The sequence below is a fragment of the Callorhinus ursinus genome, unplaced genomic scaffold, assembly GCF_003265705.2.
Source record: "Callorhinus ursinus isolate GAN/ISIS: 27379988/994484 unplaced genomic scaffold, GSC_fseal_2.0 scaffold50, whole genome shotgun sequence".
Lineage (NCBI taxonomy): Eukaryota > Metazoa > Chordata > Mammalia > Carnivora > Otariidae > Callorhinus > Callorhinus ursinus.
The window spans coordinates 9,817,021-9,837,681 of NW_027397112.1; the positions used below are offsets into that span (position 1 = coordinate 9,817,021).

Below are 20,661 nucleotides of genomic sequence, written 5' to 3' on the forward strand. Positions count from 1 at the left end.
CTTTTATAATTTTCATCTTTACAGTCATCTTCCATCCCTTCATTGTATCAACCCTTATTTTGGACATATATGTCTTTCTTCCTTTAAAATTTTAGGAGGCACTTTTTTCTAACAGACCAAAATACGCCCAAAATCTAGTGTGTGGCACCGATCTATGCACTAGCCTGATCATATTTGATCATATTCTGCTATTTTTGTATTGTTTTGTTTTTGTTTTTATCTTTTTTTTTTCTTTTTTCTCTTTCTTTTTTCTTTCTTTCCCTTTCTTTTCCCCTGGTTTCAGGTCTTTTCTGATTTGTATACAGTATATTGGCTGGGGACGTTGTTAACCTGTTAGCATTTTGTTCTCTCATTCATCTATTCTCCTCTGGACAAAATGACAAGACGAAGAAAATCACCTCAGCAAAAAGAACAAGAGGTAGTACCGTCAGCCAGGGACCTACTCAATACGGACATTAGTACGATGTCGGACCTAGAGTTCAGAATCATGACTTTAAAGATACTAGCTGGGCTTGAAAAAAGCATGGAAGTTATTAGAGAAACCCTTTCTGGAGAAATAAAAGAACTAAAATCTAACCAAGTCGAAATCAAAAAGGCTATTGATGAGGTGCAATCAAAAATGGGGGCACTAAATGCTAGGATAAATGAGGCAGAAGAGAGAATCAGTGATATAGAAGACCAAATGATAGAAAATAAAGAAGCTGAGAAAAAGAGAGATAAACAACTACTGGATCACGAGGGCAGAATTCGAGAGATAAGCAATACCACAAGATGAAACAATATTAGAATAATTGGGATCCCAGAAGAAGAAGAAAGAGAGAGAGGGGCAGAAGGTATATTGGAGCAAATAATAGCAGAGAACTTCCCTAATGTGGGGAAGGAAACAGACATCAAAATCCAGGAGGAACAGAGGACCCCTCTCAAAATCAATAAAAATAGGTAAACACCCCGACATCTAATAGGACAACTTACGAGTCTCAGAGACAAACAGAAAATCCTGAAAGCAGCTCGGGAGAAGAGATATGTAACCTACAATGGTAAAAATATTAGATTGGCAACAGACCTATCCACAGAGACCTGGCAGGCCAGAAAGGACTGGCATGATATTTTCAGAGCACTAAATGAGAAAAATAGGCAGCCAAGAATACCATATCCAGCTACGCTGTCATTGAAAATAGAATGAGAGATAAAAAGCTTCCAGGACAAACAAAAACTAAAGGAATTTGCAAACACGAAACCAGCCCTCCAAGAAATATTGAAAGGGGTCCTCTAAGCAAAGAGAGAGCCTAAAAGTAACATAGACCAGAAAGGAACACAGACAATATACAGTAATAGTCACCTTACAGGCAATACAATGGCACTAAATTCATATCTTTCAATAGTTACCCTGAATGTAAATGGGCTAAATGCCCAATTAAAAGACACAGGGTATCATTTGGATAAAATACAAGACCCATCAATATGCTGTCTTCAAGAGATTCATTTTGGACCCAAAGACACCTCCAGATTGAAAGTGAGGGGGTGGAAAACAATTTACCATGCTAATGGACACCAAAGGAAAGCTGGGGTGGCAATCCTTATATCAGACAAATTAGATTTTAAATCAAAGACTACAATAAGAGATGAGGAAGGACACTATATTCTACTTAAAGGGTCGATCCAACAAGAAGATCTAACAATTGTAAATATCTATGCCCCTAACGTGGGAGCAGCCAGTTATATAAGCCAATCAATAACAAAAGCAAAGAAACACATCGACAACAATACAATAATAGTGGGGGACTTTAACACCCCCCTCACTGAAATGGACAGATCATCTAAGCAAAAGATCAACAAGGAAATAAAGACTTTAAATGACACACTGGACCAAATGGACTTCACAGATATATTCAGAACATTCCATCCCAAAGCAACGGAATTCACATTCTTCTCTAGTGCCCATGGAACATTCTCCAGAATTGATCACATCCTAGGTCACAAATCAGGTCTCAACCGGTACCAAAAGATTGGGATCATTCCCTGCATATTTTCAGACCACAATACTTTGAAACTAGAACTCAATCACAAGAGGAAAGTCGGAAAGAACTCAAATACATGGAGGCTAAAGAGCATCCTACTAAAGAATGAATGGGTCAACCAGGAAATTAAAGAAGAATTAAAAAAATTCATGGAAACCAATGAAAATGAAAACACAACTGTTCAAAATCTTTGGAATGCAGCAAAGGCAGTCCTGAAAGGAAAGTATATAGCAATACAAGCCTTTCTCAAGAAACAAGAAAGGTCTCAAATACACAACCTAACCCTACACCTAAAGGAGCTAGAGAAAAAACAGCAAATAAAGCCTAAATCAGCAAGAGAAGAGAAATAGTAAAGATCAGAGCAGAAATCAATGAAATAGAAACCAAAAGAACAGTAGAACAGATCAACAAAACTAGGAGCTGGTTCTCTGAAAGAATTAACAAGATTGATAAGCCCCTGGCCAGACTTATCAAAAAGAAAAGAGATATGACCCAAATCAAGAAAATCATGAATGAAAGAGGAGAGATCACAACCAACACCAAAGAAATGCAAACAATTATAAGAACATATTGTGAGCAACTCTATGCCAGCAAATTAGATAATCTGGAAGTAATGGATGCATTCCTAGAGAATGTATCAACTACCAAAACTGAACCAGGAAGAAATAGAAAACCTGAACAGACCTATAACCACTAAGGAAATTGAAGGAGTAATCAAAATTCTCCCAACAAACAAAAGCCCAGGGCGAGATGGCTTCCCGGGGGAATTCTATCAGACATTTAAAGAAGAATTAATACCTATTCTCCTGAAACTGTTTCAAAAAATAGAAATGGAAGGAAAACTTCCATACTCGTTTTATGAGGCCACCATTACCTTGATCTCAAAACCAGACAAAGACCCCATCAAAAAGGAGAATTACAGACCAATATCCTTGATGAACATGGATGCAAAAATTCTCACCAAAATACTAGCCAATAGGATCCAACAGTACATTAAAAGGATTATTCACCACGGCCAAGTGGGATTTATTCTTGGGCTGCAAGGTTGGTTCAACATCTGCAAATCAATCAACGTGATAACAATACATTAATAAAAGAAAGAACAAGAACCATATGATCCTCTCAATAGATGCAGAAAAAGCATTTGACAAAGTACAGCATCCTTTCTTGATCAAAACTCTTCAGAGTACAGGGATAGAGGGCACATACCTCAGTATCATTAAAGCCATCTATGGGGCGCCTGGGTGGCTCAGTTGGTTAAGCGACTGCCTTCGGCTCAGGTCATGATCCTGGAGTCCTGGGATCGAGTCCCACATCGGGCTCCCTGCTCAGCGGGGAGTCTGCTTCTCCCTCTGACCCTCTTCCCTCTCGTGCTCTCTCTCTCTCATTCTCTCTCTCTCTCAAATAAATAAATAACATCTTAAAAAAAAATAAAAGCCATCTATGAAAAACCTACAGCGAATATCATTCTCAATGGGAAAAAACTGAGAGCTTTCCCCCTAAGGTCAGGAACATGGCAGGGATTCCACTATCACCACTGCTATTCAACATAGTATTAGAAGTCCTAGCCACAGCAATCAGACAACAAAAAGAAATCAAAGGCATTGAAATCGGCAAAGAAGTCAAACTCTCACTCTTTGCAGATGATATGATATTTTATGTAGAAAACCCAAAAGACTCCACCCCAAAACTGCTAGAACTCATACAGGAATTCAGTAAATTCTATAAAGAACTTATCAAACTCAACACCCAAGGAACAAATAATCCAAACAAGAAATGGGCAGAAGACATGAACAGACCTTTTTCCAAAGAAGACATCCAGGTGGCCAACAGACACATGAAAAAGTGCTCAACATTGCTCAGCATCAGGGAAATCCAAAACAAAACCTCAATGAGATACGACCTCACACCAGTCAGAATGGCTAAAATTAACAAGTCAGGAAACGACAGATGTTGGCAGGGATGCGAAGAAAGGGGAATCCTCCTACACTGTTGGTGGGAATGCAAGCTGGTGCAGCCACTCTGTAAACAGTATGGAGGTTCCTCAGAAAGTTGGAAATAGAGCTACCCTACGACCCAGCCATTGCACTACTGGGTATTTACCCCAAAGATACAAATGTCATGATCTGAAGGGGTGGGGTACATGCCCACCAATGTTTATAGCAGCAATGTCCACAATAGCCTAACTATGGAAAGAGCCAAGATGTCCATCGACAGATGAATGCATAAGGAAGATGTGGTAATATATACGTAGAATGGAATATTATGCAGCCATCAAAAGGGATGAAATCTTGCCATTTGCAATGATGTGGATGGAACTGGAGAGCATTAGGCTGAGCGAAATAAGTCAATCAGAGAAAGACATGTATCATATGACCTCACTGATATGAGGAATTCTTAATCTCAGGAAACAAACTGAGTGTTGCTGGAGTGGTGGGGGTGGGAGGGATGGGGTGGCTGGGTGATAGACATTGGGGAGGGTATGTGCTATGGTGAGCACTGTGAATTGTATAAGACTGTTGAATCACAGACCTGTACCTCTGAAACAAATAATACATTATATGTTAAAAAAAAAAGAAGAATATATCAGTAAGGGAAAAATGAAGGGGCGAAATCGGAGGGGGAGACAAACCATGAGAGACTGTGGACTCTGAGAAACATACTGAGGGTTCTAGAGGGGACGGGGATGGTGAGATGGGTTAGCCTGGTGATGGGTATTCAAGAGGGCATGTACTGAATGGAGCACTGGGTGTTATACGCAAACAATGAATCATGGAACACTACATCAACAAGTAATGATGTAATGTATGGTGATTAACATAACATAAAAAAAAGAAATATTTAGTGGTTTAAATAGGCAGCATAAAGTAATTAAGTGGCTATGTTTTTGGCAGGGTCAATGAGGTAGAAAAAAGGATCAGTTTAAGAAGATGTGGAATATACAAGATTAAGAAGATGTGGAATATACAAGATTAAGAAAATTATGTTTGAACAGCTGTTTTGGGTGACTAAATATAAATGTCTTACAAGATTTGGAATAAAATAGCTTGAAGATTGGGGAAAAGACTGGAAAGAATATAAAATCTGATGGTTCAGGGGTACCTGGGTGGCTCAGTCAGTTAAGCATCTGCCTTTGGCTCAGGTCATGATCCCAGGGTCCTGGGATCAAGTCACACATTGGGCTCCTTGCTCAGCGGGGAGTCTGCTTCTCCCTCTGCCCCTCCCCCTCCTCTCCCATACTCCGTCTCTTGCTTTCTCTCAAATATAGAAATGAAATCTTAAAAAAATTTGATGGTTCAAATAAATGGTTAAAAGTGGGAATTCATAAAATCACTCAGGGAGAGCATGTAAAATAAAAAAAGTAAATGTTTCAATATTGGAGGAGCTACGAAATGAAGTAACCAGTTAGCAGGCATATGATCACTTTTAAACTTAATCCATAAAATTTTTATTCTACATTCTAACTATTCCTTAGACAAACATCCTGGCTCCTCTGTTATCTATAAGAAAATATGTTGCTAACTTTAAATTTTAAAAAATGAGGCAGTATTTCTTTTTACTTTATGAATACGTTCAACTCTAAGATACTGGCATTTCTTTTTAGCAACAAATAATCCTATTTCCAAAATTCTGATGTATACGTTCACAGGTAAAGCTCTGCAGAAAGGCAGAGTAATGACTACAGTGTTCACCATCAACTGATAGGTTATCTGTTAGACTCTGAAGCTCCTTTCCTGTGAGCTCGATTCCCATGTTTTCTAGAACAGTATTTTTTTTTTAAAGATTTTATTTATTTATTTGAGAGACAGAGAGAATGAGAGAGAAAGCACATGAGACGGGGGGAGGGTCAGAGGGAGAAGCAGACTCCCTGGTGAGCAGGGAGCCCGATGCGGGACTCGATCCCGGGACTCCAGGATCATGACCTGAGCCGAAGGCAGTCACTTAACCAACTGAGCCACTCAGGCGCCCTAGAACAGTATTGACTTGACTTCTTTTAACCTTCCCTCCTTAGGAAAGAGACAGAAACAGTGACAAAAACCATTAAAATATGAAAGCACATTAAAGACTAGAAATATTGTGGTGCCTGGGTGGCTAAGTTGGTTAAGTGTCTGACTCTTTTTTTGGCTCAAGTCATGTTCTCAGGGTTGTGAAATCAAGCCCTGTGTTGGGCTCTGAGCTGGGCTTGGAGTCTGCTTAAGATTCTCTCTCTCATTCTCCCTATGCCTCCCCCACCTGCCATGTGCTCTCTCACTCTAAAAATAAATAAAGAAAAATAAAGAAAAAATACTAGACATATATCAGTGCTCTGTTACTATTGTATTAAAAACGTTTTAATGTTAAAATGAAAAAAATTAGGAGTAAGGAAAAATAGAATCCATTTTTCAGTACTATTAATATTGCTTTGAAACATGAGTACCAAACTTTAACATTGTGTTAAAGAACCTTAAGCTTTACCATGATGAAACTATGCACACGAAATAATTTATGAAGGGGTTTTGCAACTGAAAATGAAGACAACTCATGGAATTTATAATAGAGAAGGATTTTGAAAAAAGCCTCAGTTGCCAGAAAACTTGTACTGATTTCCACTGGAACTTGACCATTCCCTTAAGCCTGGTGAATCCATGCTGTGAAAATAGTTTATGAGCACAGATTTTTTTGGTGAATTTGTTAAGACAGAAAACTATTTGTATTAGTATAAAAGAATATGTAATTATCTTTTAAACTCCCTGGCATGGTATCAGAGAGGACTGTAGTTAAAAATGTTCTGCATGGAGCACTGGGTGTTATAGGCAAACAATGACTCATGTAACACCACATGAAAAACTAATGAGGTAATCTATGGTGATTAACATAATAAAAGAAAAGAAAAAGAAAAAAAATTAAAAAAATGTTCTGAAATTGAAGCAGGAGCTGAGACTGGGAGGGCATGAAAAGGAAAATTTACCATTAAAGTTGTAAAACAGGAGGCCTAGAGACTGGAGAAGAATAGCTAGATTGGGGAACAGAACAGAAAGACTGACAATACAAGTTTCTGGCTATCATCGTCCCATTTCTAAGGTGATACTTGATTTAGTTGATAGGGACACAGAGCAAGATGTTATCAAATGGGCAGCATGGTTAAATCCACATTAAATGAAAAAATAATCCTGCTGCCACTCTTCTAAAGGGCCTAGGAATGCCAAGAGGCATTCTTCTTGTAGCAGAAGACTCCTCAATAGGTATCAAGTGGAAGAGCTTCTAAGTCTTTCCTTCATTCTCCTTATGCTCTTCTCTTCTTTTGGATTAAGCACTGGCAAGAGGGAAAGCAAAACAAAAACAAACCCTAGGCACAGGCTTTGCCTACAGGTTTTTGCTTGTTTGTTTGTTTTTTACTGAATCTCACTAAAAACATATTCTTTTTAAAAATTTTTTATTGTTATGTTAATCACCATACATTACATCATTAGTTCTTGATGTAGTGTTCCATGATTCATTGTTTGTGCATAACACCCAGTGCTCCACGCAGAACGTGCCCTCCTTAATACCCATCACCAGGCTAACCCATCCCCCCACCCCCCTCCCCTCTAGAACCCTCAGTTTGTTTTTCAGAATCCATCGTCTCTCATGGTTTCTCTCCCCCTCCGACTTACTCCCCTTCATTCTTCCCCTCCTGCTATCTTCTTCTTTTTCTTTTTTCTTAACATATCTTGCATTATTTGTAAAAACATATTCTTTTAAGAGGAACTATAATGAATATTTATTTATGATTTTGGTTTTGATTCTATCAGGAAACAATGCCCAATCTTTTTGAGAATAGAAACTATTTTTGTTTTCTTTGCTTGCTTAACTAATCCTCAGACTAGCTACCTATCATCCTTTTCATGTTTTGCTGTATCTACCTAGAATTCAACTTATACTTTCAAGATTAATTTTTGGAAAATATAAGAAAATGTGGGACCTACAAAGATTTAAAAATATTTTATCATAAAATACCACATTTAAAATAAAGAAACTACATTTAAAAATCAGTTCCTAGGGGTGCCTGGGTGGCTCAGTCTGTTAAGTGTCTGCCTTCGGCTCCGGTCATGATCCCAGGGTCCTGGGATGGAGCCCTGGATCGGGCTCCCTGCTTGGCGGGAAGCCTGCTTCTCCCTATCTCTCTGCCTGCTACTCCCTCTGCTTGTGCTCTCTCTGTCAAATAAATAAAATCTTTAAAAAAAAAAATAAAAATCAATTCATAGAAGGGTGGCTTGGTTAAAACTCTAATGAGATAAATTAAACTGTTAACTCTCAAATTGCTCATTAACTCACCTTTGAAAGACTTCAGATTATCCAACAATCTATTTTGATAGATCTTCCCAGAAGGTACAATGCAAAGCATAGTCCTTGTCAGATAAAATACTATGTAGATGGTCAGAAAGATGCTACATATATTCCATAAATACAGGGAGAGTTTTCATTTACTGAATAAATATGTTCTTATTTCAACCTCCAGTTAAAAAAAAAAAAAGGAGACTAGGGGCTCCTGGGTGGCTCAGTTGGTTAAGCAACTGCCTTCGGCTCAGATGATCCTGGAGTCTCAGGATCGAGTCCCGCATCGAGCTCCCTGCTTGGCAGGGAGTCTGCATCTCCCTGTTACCCTGCCACCTCTCATGCTCTCTCTCTCAAATAAATAAAATCTTTAAAAAAAAAAAGGAGACTATGAGAGAACTTTCAATGAGAATTATGCAATTCTAAAGACCTGACAAAAACTGTTAACAGGCACTCTACACTTTCTTTCTTCTTTGATCTCTTGTGTGTAATTCTTCTAAAAGTCTCTCCCCAGATCACATTCCTTCATTTTCTTTCTTGTAGTTTTGTCATTGGCTAGAGGTGATGACATAAAACATTTGTTTTGACAGATGTTGGCAGGGATGCAGAGAAAGGGGAACCCTCCTACACTGCTGGTGGGAATGCAAGCTGGTGCAACTACTCTGGAAAACAGTATGGAGGTTCCTCAAAAAGTTGAAAATAGAGCTACCATATGATCCAGCAATTGCACTACTGGGTATTTACCACAAAGATACAAATGTTTAGGGATCTGAAGAGGTACGTGCGCCCCAATGTTTATAGCAGCAATGTCCACAATAGCCAAACTGTGGAAAGAGCCAAGATGTCCATCGACAGATGAATGGATAAAGAAGATGTGGTGTATATGTGTGTGTGTATACACACACACACACACACACACACACACACACAGGAATATTATTCAGCCATCAAAAGGAATGAGATCTTGCCATTTGCAACGACATGGATGGAACTGGAGGGTGTTATGCTGAGTGAAATAAGTCAACCAGAGAAAGACATATATCATATGACCTCACTGATATGAGGAATTCTTAATCTCAGGAAACAAACTGAGGGTTGCTGGAGTTGGGGTGGGAGGGATGGGGTGGCTGAGTGATGGACATTGGGGAGAGTATGTGCTATGGTGAGCGCTGTGAATTGTGCAAGACTATTGAATCACAGATCTGTACCTCTGAAACAAATAATGTGATATATGTTAAGAAAGAAAGAAGAAGAAGATAGCAGGAGGGGAGGAATGAAGGGGGGTTAATTGAAGGGGGAGATGAACCATGAGAGACAATGGGCTCTGAAAAACAAACTGAGGGTTCTAGAGGGGAGGGGGATGGGGAGATGGGTTAGCCTGGTGATGGGTATTAAGGAGGGCACGTTCTGCGTGGAGCACTGGGTGTTATGCACAAACAATGAATCGTGGAACACTACATCACAAACTAAAGATGTAACGTATGGTGATTAACATAACAATAAAAAATTTAAAGAATAAAACATTTGTTTTGCCCGTGATGGCCTGGGTTAAAATGAACAGAAGGGTATCCATAGAACTTAAGACCTATGTATATATAGGTCTTATTTCAAGCTAAAAGAGAACCTTTAAAAACTTCTCCCAGTGTACTATAAAGCTAAGTACTCTAGAAGGCAACTAAGGTATCTTTATGGCTCACCACCAACTGGAAGCTTCTTCAGCAGCCTCTTTTGTTCTTTATCTGTTAGCTCAACACCCAAATTGCTCACAAAATCTGGTACATGTTGCGCATTCATCTTTTTTCCTTTGAAAATATGAAATGTGACTGTTCAAGAATTTTATAGAATAATTATTTCAAATAATAATTAATAATGTGAAAAATGTTTCTTCCTAATTTGTGGAAGTTCAAAGATATAATAAGATATAGACATCTATAGAGAATTAAGAAGGATCATATATCTAATTTACATAAAGATACTAAAGTATGATTTCCTAATCTGACAAGGAGTCAGAATAGAGTAAATTTTATCTGAATAATTATCTGGTTAATGACGATATCAATATCATTTATATATCTTACTAGAGAGTATTAATGTATTTTAAATATTTTTTCTGAAATGTTATTTGCTTAAAAGACTGACAATAAAAAAGCTTTATCTTGTTGCTTGATATATCCTAATTTGGCAATCTATTAATAACGTTGAAGTGAATAATATTGTTAGTGTAAAAACTCCAGAAAGTTGAGAAGTTGTTAGACTTTTAATCACTATATAAAAAGGCAAACTATGGGACATCAGGAGCAAATGTTTTATTAGAAAAGGTTGAAAGCTAAAATTTACAAATCAGTAAAATAATGATAGAAAATATTATTTAAAACTACTACTACATAAAGCTTACTGATCTTGGTTTTATATAACTTCCCACTGACCTGCAGAAGCTTTTAATCCATCAAACAACTTTTTCATTGCAATTCTTCCATATACTGTAAGAAGAAATGCAAATAATAAAAAAGAAACACACTGTGATGCGTAGAAATAATCTGAGATGAAAATATTCCAGCAACACTGACATATCAAGAATGTTCTCTACTTTTACCCTTTTCCTGAGAAGAAGTGTAAAGAAGTGACACATGAAAAATATAACTTCAATAGCATAACTGTGATTTCATTCATCTTAAATCAAACCTGTAACAGTCAAGGGGTAAGATTCAAAAGACACCTATTGCCCAGGGTCTACTTTTGAGCTCTAAGATTTTGAAGAACTTTCTTATTTATATAAGACCCCTACAAGAGGATTTCAAGTTGGTATATGCTATTCAAAAATGTTGAAATTGGGGTTTTAGAAATGATTTTCTCCTGTAATGTGTTCTCATCTGGTATTCCCTGATGGTAAGCACAGACAGATTTAGTTCCTCCTTTTTGGATTACAAGATCAATTTTAATCACTTTGAAGATAATTCCTTTACATCAGCAGTTGGGGGGGTGGTTATTATACTGAGAAACTAATAGATTTTTATTTTCAACTTAATATTTTTTTGAAATTTTTATTTGGATAATTGTAGGTTCATATGAAGTTGTTAGAAAAAATATAAAGCGATGCCTTGTACATTTTTGCCCAGCTTCCCCTAATGATAAGACTTACAAAACCATAGTATAATATAAAAAATAGGATGTTGGCATTGATACAATTCACCATTATTTAGATTTCATTAGTTTTCCTTGTACTGATTTGTGTGTCTGTGTGAAGGTTCATGTATGCACTGCCATAGTCAAGATCCTGACTGCACCAAAAGGACCCTTTGGTAACCACCCCACCTTCCTCTGTCTCCACCAATCCCCTATCCCTAAATCCTGGCAAGCACTAATTGCCCTACATTTCTAAAATTTTATTATTTCAAAATCTTATGTAAATGGAATTGTACAGTGTGTAACCTCTGAGCTTGGCTTTCTTTGGTTCTGCATAATTATCTGGAAATTCATCCAAGTTGTTGCATGAGTCAAATAGTTACTTTATTTTTACTGATGAATAGTATTCCATGATACATATGGACCACAGTTTGTTTAGCCATCTACCTGTTCAAGGGTACCTGGGTTGATTCCAGACTTTGCTCTTATGTTCATGTACAGATTTTTGTGCAAACATAAGTTTTTATTTCTCTGGGATCAATGCCCAGAGGTGTAACTACTAGGTCCTATGGTAGTTTTATGCTTAGTTTTTTTTTTTAAAAACTGGAACTTTTTTCTCTAGTGATTATATCACTTTATGTTTCCACCAGGAAGGGTGAGTGACCCAGATTCTCTAGCATCCTCATCAACATTTGGTGTTGTCACCATTTAATTTTAGCTATTTGGATAGGTATGCAGTGATATCTCATTGTAGTTTTAAGTTGCATTTCCTTGATGCCTAATGATGTCAAGCATCTTTCCATGTGTTTATTTGATACCGGTAGATCCTCCATGGTGAAATATTTTTTCACATAATTTCCCCATTTTCTAATTGGACTGTTTATATTTTATGTTGCTGAGTTTTGAGGATCCTTTGAATCAGAGCTATTAGCCCTTTGTCAGATGTGTCATTTGCAAATATTTTCTCTCAGACTGTAGGTTGTCTTTCACCATCTCCACACTGCTTTCACAGAGCAAAAGCTTTTCATTTTGATGAGGTTTAACATCCACTTTTTCCCCTTATGGGTCATACTTTTCATGTAATATGTTTTTAAATTCATTTACTGAATAGGTAACATAAGCATAAATTACATAACTTCAAATGTTATCACTGTGTATATAGTGAAAAATAAATCTTCCTCATAAACATATCCTCTATCAGAGTTCTCTTCCCTCTAAGGAACATTGATGTTTTATTCTGTTTTAGAGATATTCTATGCATATATTTGTATACAAATATAAAGCTGACTGGTTCTTTTGATGACTCTATATATTTCATTGAATGGATGTTCTGTAATTATGGAATCAGTTTTAAAATGCACAAAATTGATATAAATTGCTTCTCCCTGTATTTTCAGATATGTTGTTTTAAGAGAATGTATATTGTTTGTTCAAATATTCTCTGCCCCTTTCTATCAAGCCTGTCCTTAAGGATGATACTTCTGTTCCTAATGATATCATGTAAGGTGCTTTGCCTAATGAAATATTTGTGTCTCTTCTGAGCAGAAACTTTAAGAACTACCACATAGTGGCATCATCTCTGTTTTTCCCTGTCACAAAGGTGACATCATCCAGACAGGGACTGCTCCTTCAGCCTGTGCCCTATAATAGAGACCAGAGGGACAGCCAACCTATGGGCAGTATCTTATTTTGAGTGACATGCAAAAAAATCTTTTGCCATAAGCCACTGAGATTTGGGGGTTGTCTGTTACTACTGCACCATAGCTAACTGATACAGAAACTAGAAACACAAGTGTGGTGCTGTCTTAGCAACAACAACAGCAATAGCAAAAACAATGAAAATATGTGGTACTGGCTCTGGTGCTGGGAGTGGTGGGTGAGGAAGTTGTTCCTGGAGGCTGGAATGAATGAACTCCTGCCTTGCAATGGTGTTGGCAAGTCTATCAATTTCAACAACTGAGAAGGTAGATAATGTGCTGAAGATGCTTGTGCCTTAAAAGAAGAGGTGAGGAAATACAGTGTTACTAGAGTATCTGGTTGATATTGGCTGCCATGGAGAAGTTACTAGAAGAAGAAATGAACTCAGAAACAAAAGGACTGCCTGGAAAGCAGGGACTAAAGAGAACAGAGAGATCTGGAAATTCTGGGTCCTGCGTGGTAAACAAAAATGAACTATTTCTCATCTTCTATAAATAGAAGATAACCCCAAGGATTTCTTTCAGTGATCAAGGGCATTTAAAAGTAAGGCTTCTGAATGAAACTCGACCATTCTCTAACACCATACACAAAGATAAACTCAAAATGGATGAAAGACTGCAATGTGAGACAGGAATCCATCAAAATCTTAGAGGGGAACATAGGCAGTAACCTCTTTGACATCGGCCACAGCAACTTCTTTCAAGATCTCCAAAAGCTAGTGAAACAAAAGCAAAAATGAACTTTTGGGATTTCATCAAGATGAAAGGTTTCTATACAGCAAAGGAAACAGTCAACAAAACAAAGAGGCAACCCACAGAATGGGAGAAGATATTTGCAGATGACACTACAGATAAAGGGCTAGTATCCAAGATCTATAAAGAACTTCTCAAACTCAACACCCAAAAAACAAATAATCAAGTCAAAAAATGGGCAGAAGATATGAAAAGACACTTCTCTGAAGAAGACATACAAATGGCTAACAGACACATGAAAAAATGTTCATCCTCATTAGCCATCAGGGAAATCCAAATCAAAACCACATTGAGATATCACCTTACGCCAGTTAGAATGGCAAAAATGGACAGGGAAAGAAACAACAAATGTTGGAGAGGTTGTGGAGAAAGGGGAACCCTCTTACACTGTTGGTGGGAATGCAAGTTGGTACAGCCACTTTGGAAAACAGTGTGGAGGTGCCTCAAAAATTTAAAAATAGAGCTACCCTATGACCCAGCAATTGCACTCCTGGGTATTTACCCCAAAGACACAGATGTAGTGAAAAGAAGGGCCATATGCACCCTGATGTTCATAGCAGCAATGTCCGCAATAGCCAAACTGTGGAAAGAGCTGAGATGTCCTCCAACAGATGAATGGATAAAGAAGATGTGGTCCATATATACAATGGAATATTACTCAGCCAACAGAAAGGATGAATACCCAACTTTTACAACAACATGGATAGGACTGGAGGAGATTATGCTAAGTGAAATAAGTCAAGCAGAGAAAGTCAATTATCATATGGTTTCACTTATTTGTGGAACATAGGGAACAGCATGGAGGACACTAGGAGAAGGAAGGGAAAAATGAAGCGGGGGGGGAATTGGAGGGAGAGATGAACCATAAGAGACTATGGACTCTGAGAAACAAACAGGGTTTTAGAGGGGAGGGGGAAGGGGGATGGGTTAGCCTGGTGATGGGTATTAAGGAGGGCATGTACTGCATGGAGCACTGGGTGTTATACAAAAACAATGGAACATGGATCACCACATCAAAAACTAATGATGTATTGTATGGTGACTAACATAACATAATAAAATTTAAAATAAATAAATAAATAAAAGTAAGGCTTCTGGCAAAGACAAAATGAAGAGTGTGGTCATTATTCCTTTTGTTAAAATGTCTGATTTGAGGGTGCCTGGATGGCTCAGTCGGTTAAGTGACTGCCTTCGGCTCAGGTCATGATCCTGGAGTCCCAGGATCGAGTCCCACATCAGGCTCCCTGCTTGGTGTGGAGTCTGCTTCTCCCTCTGACCCTCCCCCCTCTCATGAGCTCTCTCTCTGTCTCTCATTCCCTCAAATAAATAAATAAAATCTTTAAAAAAAATAAAATGTCTGATTTGATTAATGGGCTGGCTAGTAAATCCTCTAAGTTTGAAAAAACAATTCAGGAATAAGCATCTTAGGTCGTGCTTCTCTCCAAGGACATCTGATAAAACTCAAGGGATCTATAATTAAATCTAATGAGAAGCATGTCTCAAAAAGAATTGTAGATGTAAGTACTGCCACACAAAGCTAGTCATAGTCAATCAGATAAAAGGTCAACTCTATTTTAGTATAAACCTAAACTAAAAGATATTCTGTTCATGACCATAACCGGGTCTCCTGCTCTTTACAAACAGGAAGTAGACTAAGAAAGTTGCTTCAGCCACAAGAAGGGGATATTCTTCAGTGCCTTCTTCCCATGTGGGAAGACGAATAATGAAAAAAGGTAGGATTTCCTCAATGGCATAACCAAGATCCATAAAGAACAATGGGCTGGGATTCTAATCACCATGGTAGGATTTTCCCAAAGAACTTAAAAATATTTTACATGCTCACCATCAGTGGGCAGGTTGCATCTGAGATCCTTAATTTCGTCTTCTGTGAGTTTCCATCCCATGGTTTTCAAAACTGAACCAAGTTTATTGACATTAACAATCCCTCCTTGGAAATGAAAAATGGTCAAGAAACAAAAAAATGAAAGAAAAATACAGGTTTATATATTTAAACAACCTAGGGGCCCACAAGACTGAAGTAGAGGTGGAAATATAAAGGGTGTTTTCTGTCAGAAGTGTTTTTCTTTTGCAGGCAAGGGATCTTTTTCTAAAATTTTGGTTTGGGCGACTTCTTAGAAACTTCCTCTGTTGGGGATAAAAAATCTGAAATCTTAATCTCATTGCCCAGAATGCATTTTATTATAGTCAGTCAGCATGTTGTATAGTTTTTGGATTCAAATAACTTAAATGGACTTGAATGAAACAAGTGAAAAAAGTAATTTTATCTTCTCACTCATAAGTGGGCTCATTTTTATTTACTTTATTAGTTGTCTCAACTCCTAACCAAATTCCCCAAATATTTTCCCTTTAGTTTCTCTGTTCCAACACAGATATTAGTTTCTTTTCTGGAAAACATTATTTAAAAATTCATGTGGTGATAATTTGCTCACAGACAGGTCTATATCAGAAGGTAGGAATGACATCAGTATTTAAGTAGGTTAGTGAAAGTCACAATTGGGTATCTAGGAAGTAGTATGTATGTTCCTCTTAGATTCATCTGGCTTTTGACTATGCTTCTCACTTACCATTAAGAGACTTCAAACCATCCAGCAACCTATTCTTGTAGACTTTCCCATTAGCTACAGGAAACATAAATCAGATCATACACAAGTAAGTGATGTGGAGAGTCACCAACGCAGCAAGTCATAATTTAATGTAAGGAGGATTTGTGCTTTTCTCTAGAAAATTTCCAAATTACTTTCAAATTTAAAAAAAATGAAATGGCCACCAATGCATCCACTCTATTCAATTGTTGGCACCTCAGCATGTTAATGCTGGCAATCTACAATGCATGAGCTTTTGAAAAAAAAAATTCTTTCTGCTCTTTCGTCTAGTTAGTATACCTTTTAGAATTCCCTTTTCTATGGAATTTGCCTACAAAAGGTATTTCTTAACCTTGATGGCAGGTTGTGAATAGAGCAGCAGCTGATTTCCAACTAAAAACCTGTAATGGATAGAATTCCTTCTTAAAAATCTTCTGTTAAAATGTTTTTATTATGGGCACCTGGGTGGCTCAGTCATTAAGCATCTGACTTTGGCTCAGGTCATGATCCCAGGGTCCTGGGATGGAGCCCTGCATTGGGCTCCCTGCTCAGCGGGAAGCCTGCTTCTCCCTCTCCCACTCCCCCTGCTTGTGTTCCCTCTCTCGCTGTGTCTCTGTCTGTCAAACAAATGGATAAAATCTTAAAAAAAGTTTTTATTATGAAAAATTTCAGCCATATACAAAACTAGAATAGAAAAAATGAATCAAAAAAAAAAAAGAAAGAAAGAAAGAAAGAAAGAAAGAAACAGTGAATCCTCATATATACTCAGCTCAAACAGTTACTGATGTTCTACTATTTGATAGAATCCTTTTAAGGTGAAACTGGATCATTCATTGTCTTTAAAAATTATTTGGACTATTGGACATATAAGTTCACATAAATGAATAAATTGAACCATATCATAATGGCTGTACTTTTTCAGTCTAGAGTTTGGGGTTTTTTGTGTGTGTAATTGCCTTTCTCTACTACTCCCTTCTCAGTCTATGATCCAGCCACAAGACCCCAGATAACTCACATTAACAATCTAGAATATAGAGCATATCTTCATATTATCTATCAATATATGTATAGATATATAATTACATTAGTGAAATCATTTATTCTAAGTAACTGTGGAAAGTATCTATGCTATCATATGAGAAAGTTTATAGAAGTTCTTACAAGGGAAGAAATGTATCCTTCCCTCAACAGCATAGTAACAGTTTATTTTTGTAAAGAATTTATTTATTTATTTATTTGAGAGAGCAAGAATGAGAGACGGAAAGAGAGCACATGGCGGGGGTAGGGTGAGAGGGAGAAGCAGACTCCCGCTGAGCAGGAAGCCCGATGCAGGACTCGATCCCGGGACTCCAGGATCATGACCTGAGCTGAAGGCAGTCGCTTAACCAACTGAGCCACCCATGCGCCCAAGACCGTAGTAACATTTTAAATTCTTACCATTAACTGGCAGATTTTTTACCAGTTCTCCACATTCCTTATCTGTGACAGTTACTCCTATGTTTTCCAGGACATTTCCCACATCACTGACATCAACCTCTCCTCCTTCAGCATAACAAAATGGGCACAGATTAGTCCAGAGAAAGGTCTAATACCTCCAAAAACATGTTGATGCCTTTTCAGCTTCAGCTACGATAGCTCAATGAGCAAACACACATGAATATGCTAACTGTTCACCACTGTCTTTAATGGGGGTAGAAATAGAATTTCTTCCTTACTCTTAGTAAAGTGATAGACATACTGATGCACTTTACATAATGTAAATTAGGACACTGTAGGCATAAGATCCATTTATTTTGTAAGGGATATTACACCTCTCCTAATTTCTTAACGATGAGAGTATTTTATCTTTGTGAAAATTTGCTCTATCATTTGCTGTCCTAATTTAAATTTGGCAGTCAAAATGAAGCATAGTGACAATTCTTGGCAAATATTCCAGAAACAAAGAAATTTGCTACTAGAACTTTGCACTGAAAAATTAGTTCTAAAATGCAGATATTCTAAAGTATAATTCTCGGCAACTGAATGCAGATATTCATCAATATAAAAGAAAAATGGATAGAATAAAAAAGGAAATGGAGAAATGATGGGTCTATATAAAAATATAAATTAATATAAAGAATTAAGACATTAGATTTATAGAAACTTCTAACTAACCTGTAACAGTTTCCACTGCTTCCATCAAGTTTTTGAGACCAATCTTCCCATTAGCTGTAAGAAATATCATAATTAGGATGTGGCAATGTTGTAAGATAAAGGAGCTATAAGAAGAAAAAGATTCCACTGACAATTTAATCTCAACCAATCAAAAGTTTATATGGATTGGATTACAAGAATTCATTCTATGGTAGATAGGGGGTTGACCCAAGGAAACTTTCTCTAAATCTTTCGCTTGCAGGAGTGTTACAGTAGGCTGAAGATGCTGTTTGGTCTCTGGTAGCCCTTACTTCTGGTGCATACACAAAGTTCCTCCCAAGACTGATGTTGAAAGAGATCCCCATTTTTCATGTTTTATCTTTTAGTAACCATCTTCTTCAGTTATTTCAACTACTAACTTGGACTGGTTGATATGTGTTCTTAATCTTTTGTTACCAACACATCCATAAAGTTTGGATTAACATTTCTACCTTTCTGTCTTTGGGAAAAAGAAATCATTAGTTAAAGCTAGAGGGTTATAGAAATATGGCATTGTTTCAATATCAGGAAGGACTGATCAACCACATAAGACTAGCTACTTTATTTACTGGGCCATGTAAAAAAATGAAAATGCAGGGCCCCTTGTTCAAAGCTTTATCTTTTTTCCCCCATAGTCTCATTCCTGAGTTGTCCTATTGGTGTTTTTGGTTTAGTTTTTAAATCTGCTAGTTAATGTCACACTCTCACAGGCATGGCATCTTCTAGGGTTGAGTGCAGAACCTCACAGGTGTCCTGGGTGGGGTCCCACTACTCAACATGCACAGGGCTCACTAGCCTTCCTCCCACCTGCTGCTAGATCCACACATCCTATGCACTGGTTGCCTCAACTCACTACGAATACGCAACTCCCAAGAGTAAAGTAACCTTGACATGGGACACACTATGTACTTGGAAGGGGATGGGCAACAGGCTTGACCCTGTCAGCCCAGAGTGGGGAGTGCTGCCGCCATGTCTTCCCACAAGATGCCTTCAGGTGCAGGTTCCCAATGCCAGCCCTCCCTGAAACCATGTCCAGGTCCCTGCTGGTGTCAGAGGATGCAGATGTTGCCAGGCACAGGTGATGAAATGGAGGTCTGCTGTACCAGAGGCTGTGGAATGGTTGATCCAGAATACATCCTGGGGACTAAATGGCAAGGGCAGTAACATTCGTGAGCTGGGGTACCAAGCCCTAGCCATGCTCCAGTTTGCCATCAGATTTCAATTAGGAAATGCAAATTCAAAGATAAGGTTATGAAGATTCTCAGTGATGGCCAAAGCAGAGCATTAAACCCCAAGCATGGTACTCTTTTGAGCTCAGGATTCTGTGCAGCTAACTGAACTGGTTACACACTGTCATTACCCAAAGCAAGATAAAAGGAAGGCCTGTAGTGCCACAGATTTAACAATCAAAAGACTCAAGAGGAGAGCTAACTGCAGAATCCATGATTCCTGCTCCTCAGGTCATCATAAAGTTTCTGAATGATGTTTTTAAATATGAGAAGATAATGAATCACAATATAGTAAATAGTGATTAGGACTCAAAAAGAGCATGACGCTGGAATGGGGAGGGTGACAGAGAAGCTGAATATATGCAAGAGGAGGAAAGAAGCCCAAGATTACACCAGAATAATCTGGATATGAGCCAGTTTCCCCACTGTGGAATTTAAGGCTTGTCTAAATTGTGGCTGGTACCAGGCTCCTTTAAGAATGAACAATTCTCATCTGGGGATGAAGCAAAACTATCTGCTGAATCTGGTTTTTGGATGTTACCTGCAGATATATATTGTTACTTCAATGCAGATGACTGGCAAACAGTCCTCCTTTATTGATTTATTTTGATTTGATGTCATTTGATTTTATCTTCTTTAGTTCTAGCCATGTGAGGCTTTTTAGGAAAGTGCTACTTGGCCTCAAAGCATATGGTACACATGTATATTAGGCAATTGTTAATGAAAACAAAACAAAAAAACAGCTAACTATATACCAAAACTCTTATTTCCT

At 37.8% G+C, this 20,661-nt stretch overlaps 1 protein-coding gene across 5 annotated transcripts in view; it reads right to left on the bottom strand.

Annotated features, from left to right (window-relative positions):
• EFCAB3 (EF-hand calcium binding domain 3) overlaps window positions 1–20,661 on the bottom strand; it is a 306,183-nt gene that overhangs the window by 236,297 nt on the left and 49,225 nt on the right. For 3 of the 5 annotated variants that reach the window (XM_073883093.1, XM_073883092.1, XM_073883091.1), the window contains exons 12-19: window positions 18,643–18,696; window positions 17,926–18,030; window positions 16,471–16,524; window positions 15,729–15,833; window positions 10,739–10,792; window positions 10,010–10,114; window positions 5,987–6,025; window positions 5,711–5,776 (exon numbers count right to left, since the gene is read on the bottom strand). In XM_073883093.1, the coding sequence (XP_073739194.1) occupies window positions 5,711–5,776; window positions 5,987–6,025; window positions 10,010–10,114; window positions 10,739–10,792; window positions 15,729–15,833; window positions 16,471–16,524; window positions 17,926–18,030; window positions 18,643–18,696 (582 nt within the window). The remainder of the gene's footprint in view (window positions 1–5,710; window positions 5,777–5,986; window positions 6,026–10,009; window positions 10,115–10,738; window positions 10,793–15,728; window positions 15,834–16,470; window positions 16,525–17,925; window positions 18,031–18,642; window positions 18,697–20,661) is intronic. The other 2 variants (XM_073883095.1, XM_073883094.1) reach the window with 1 other exon arrangement.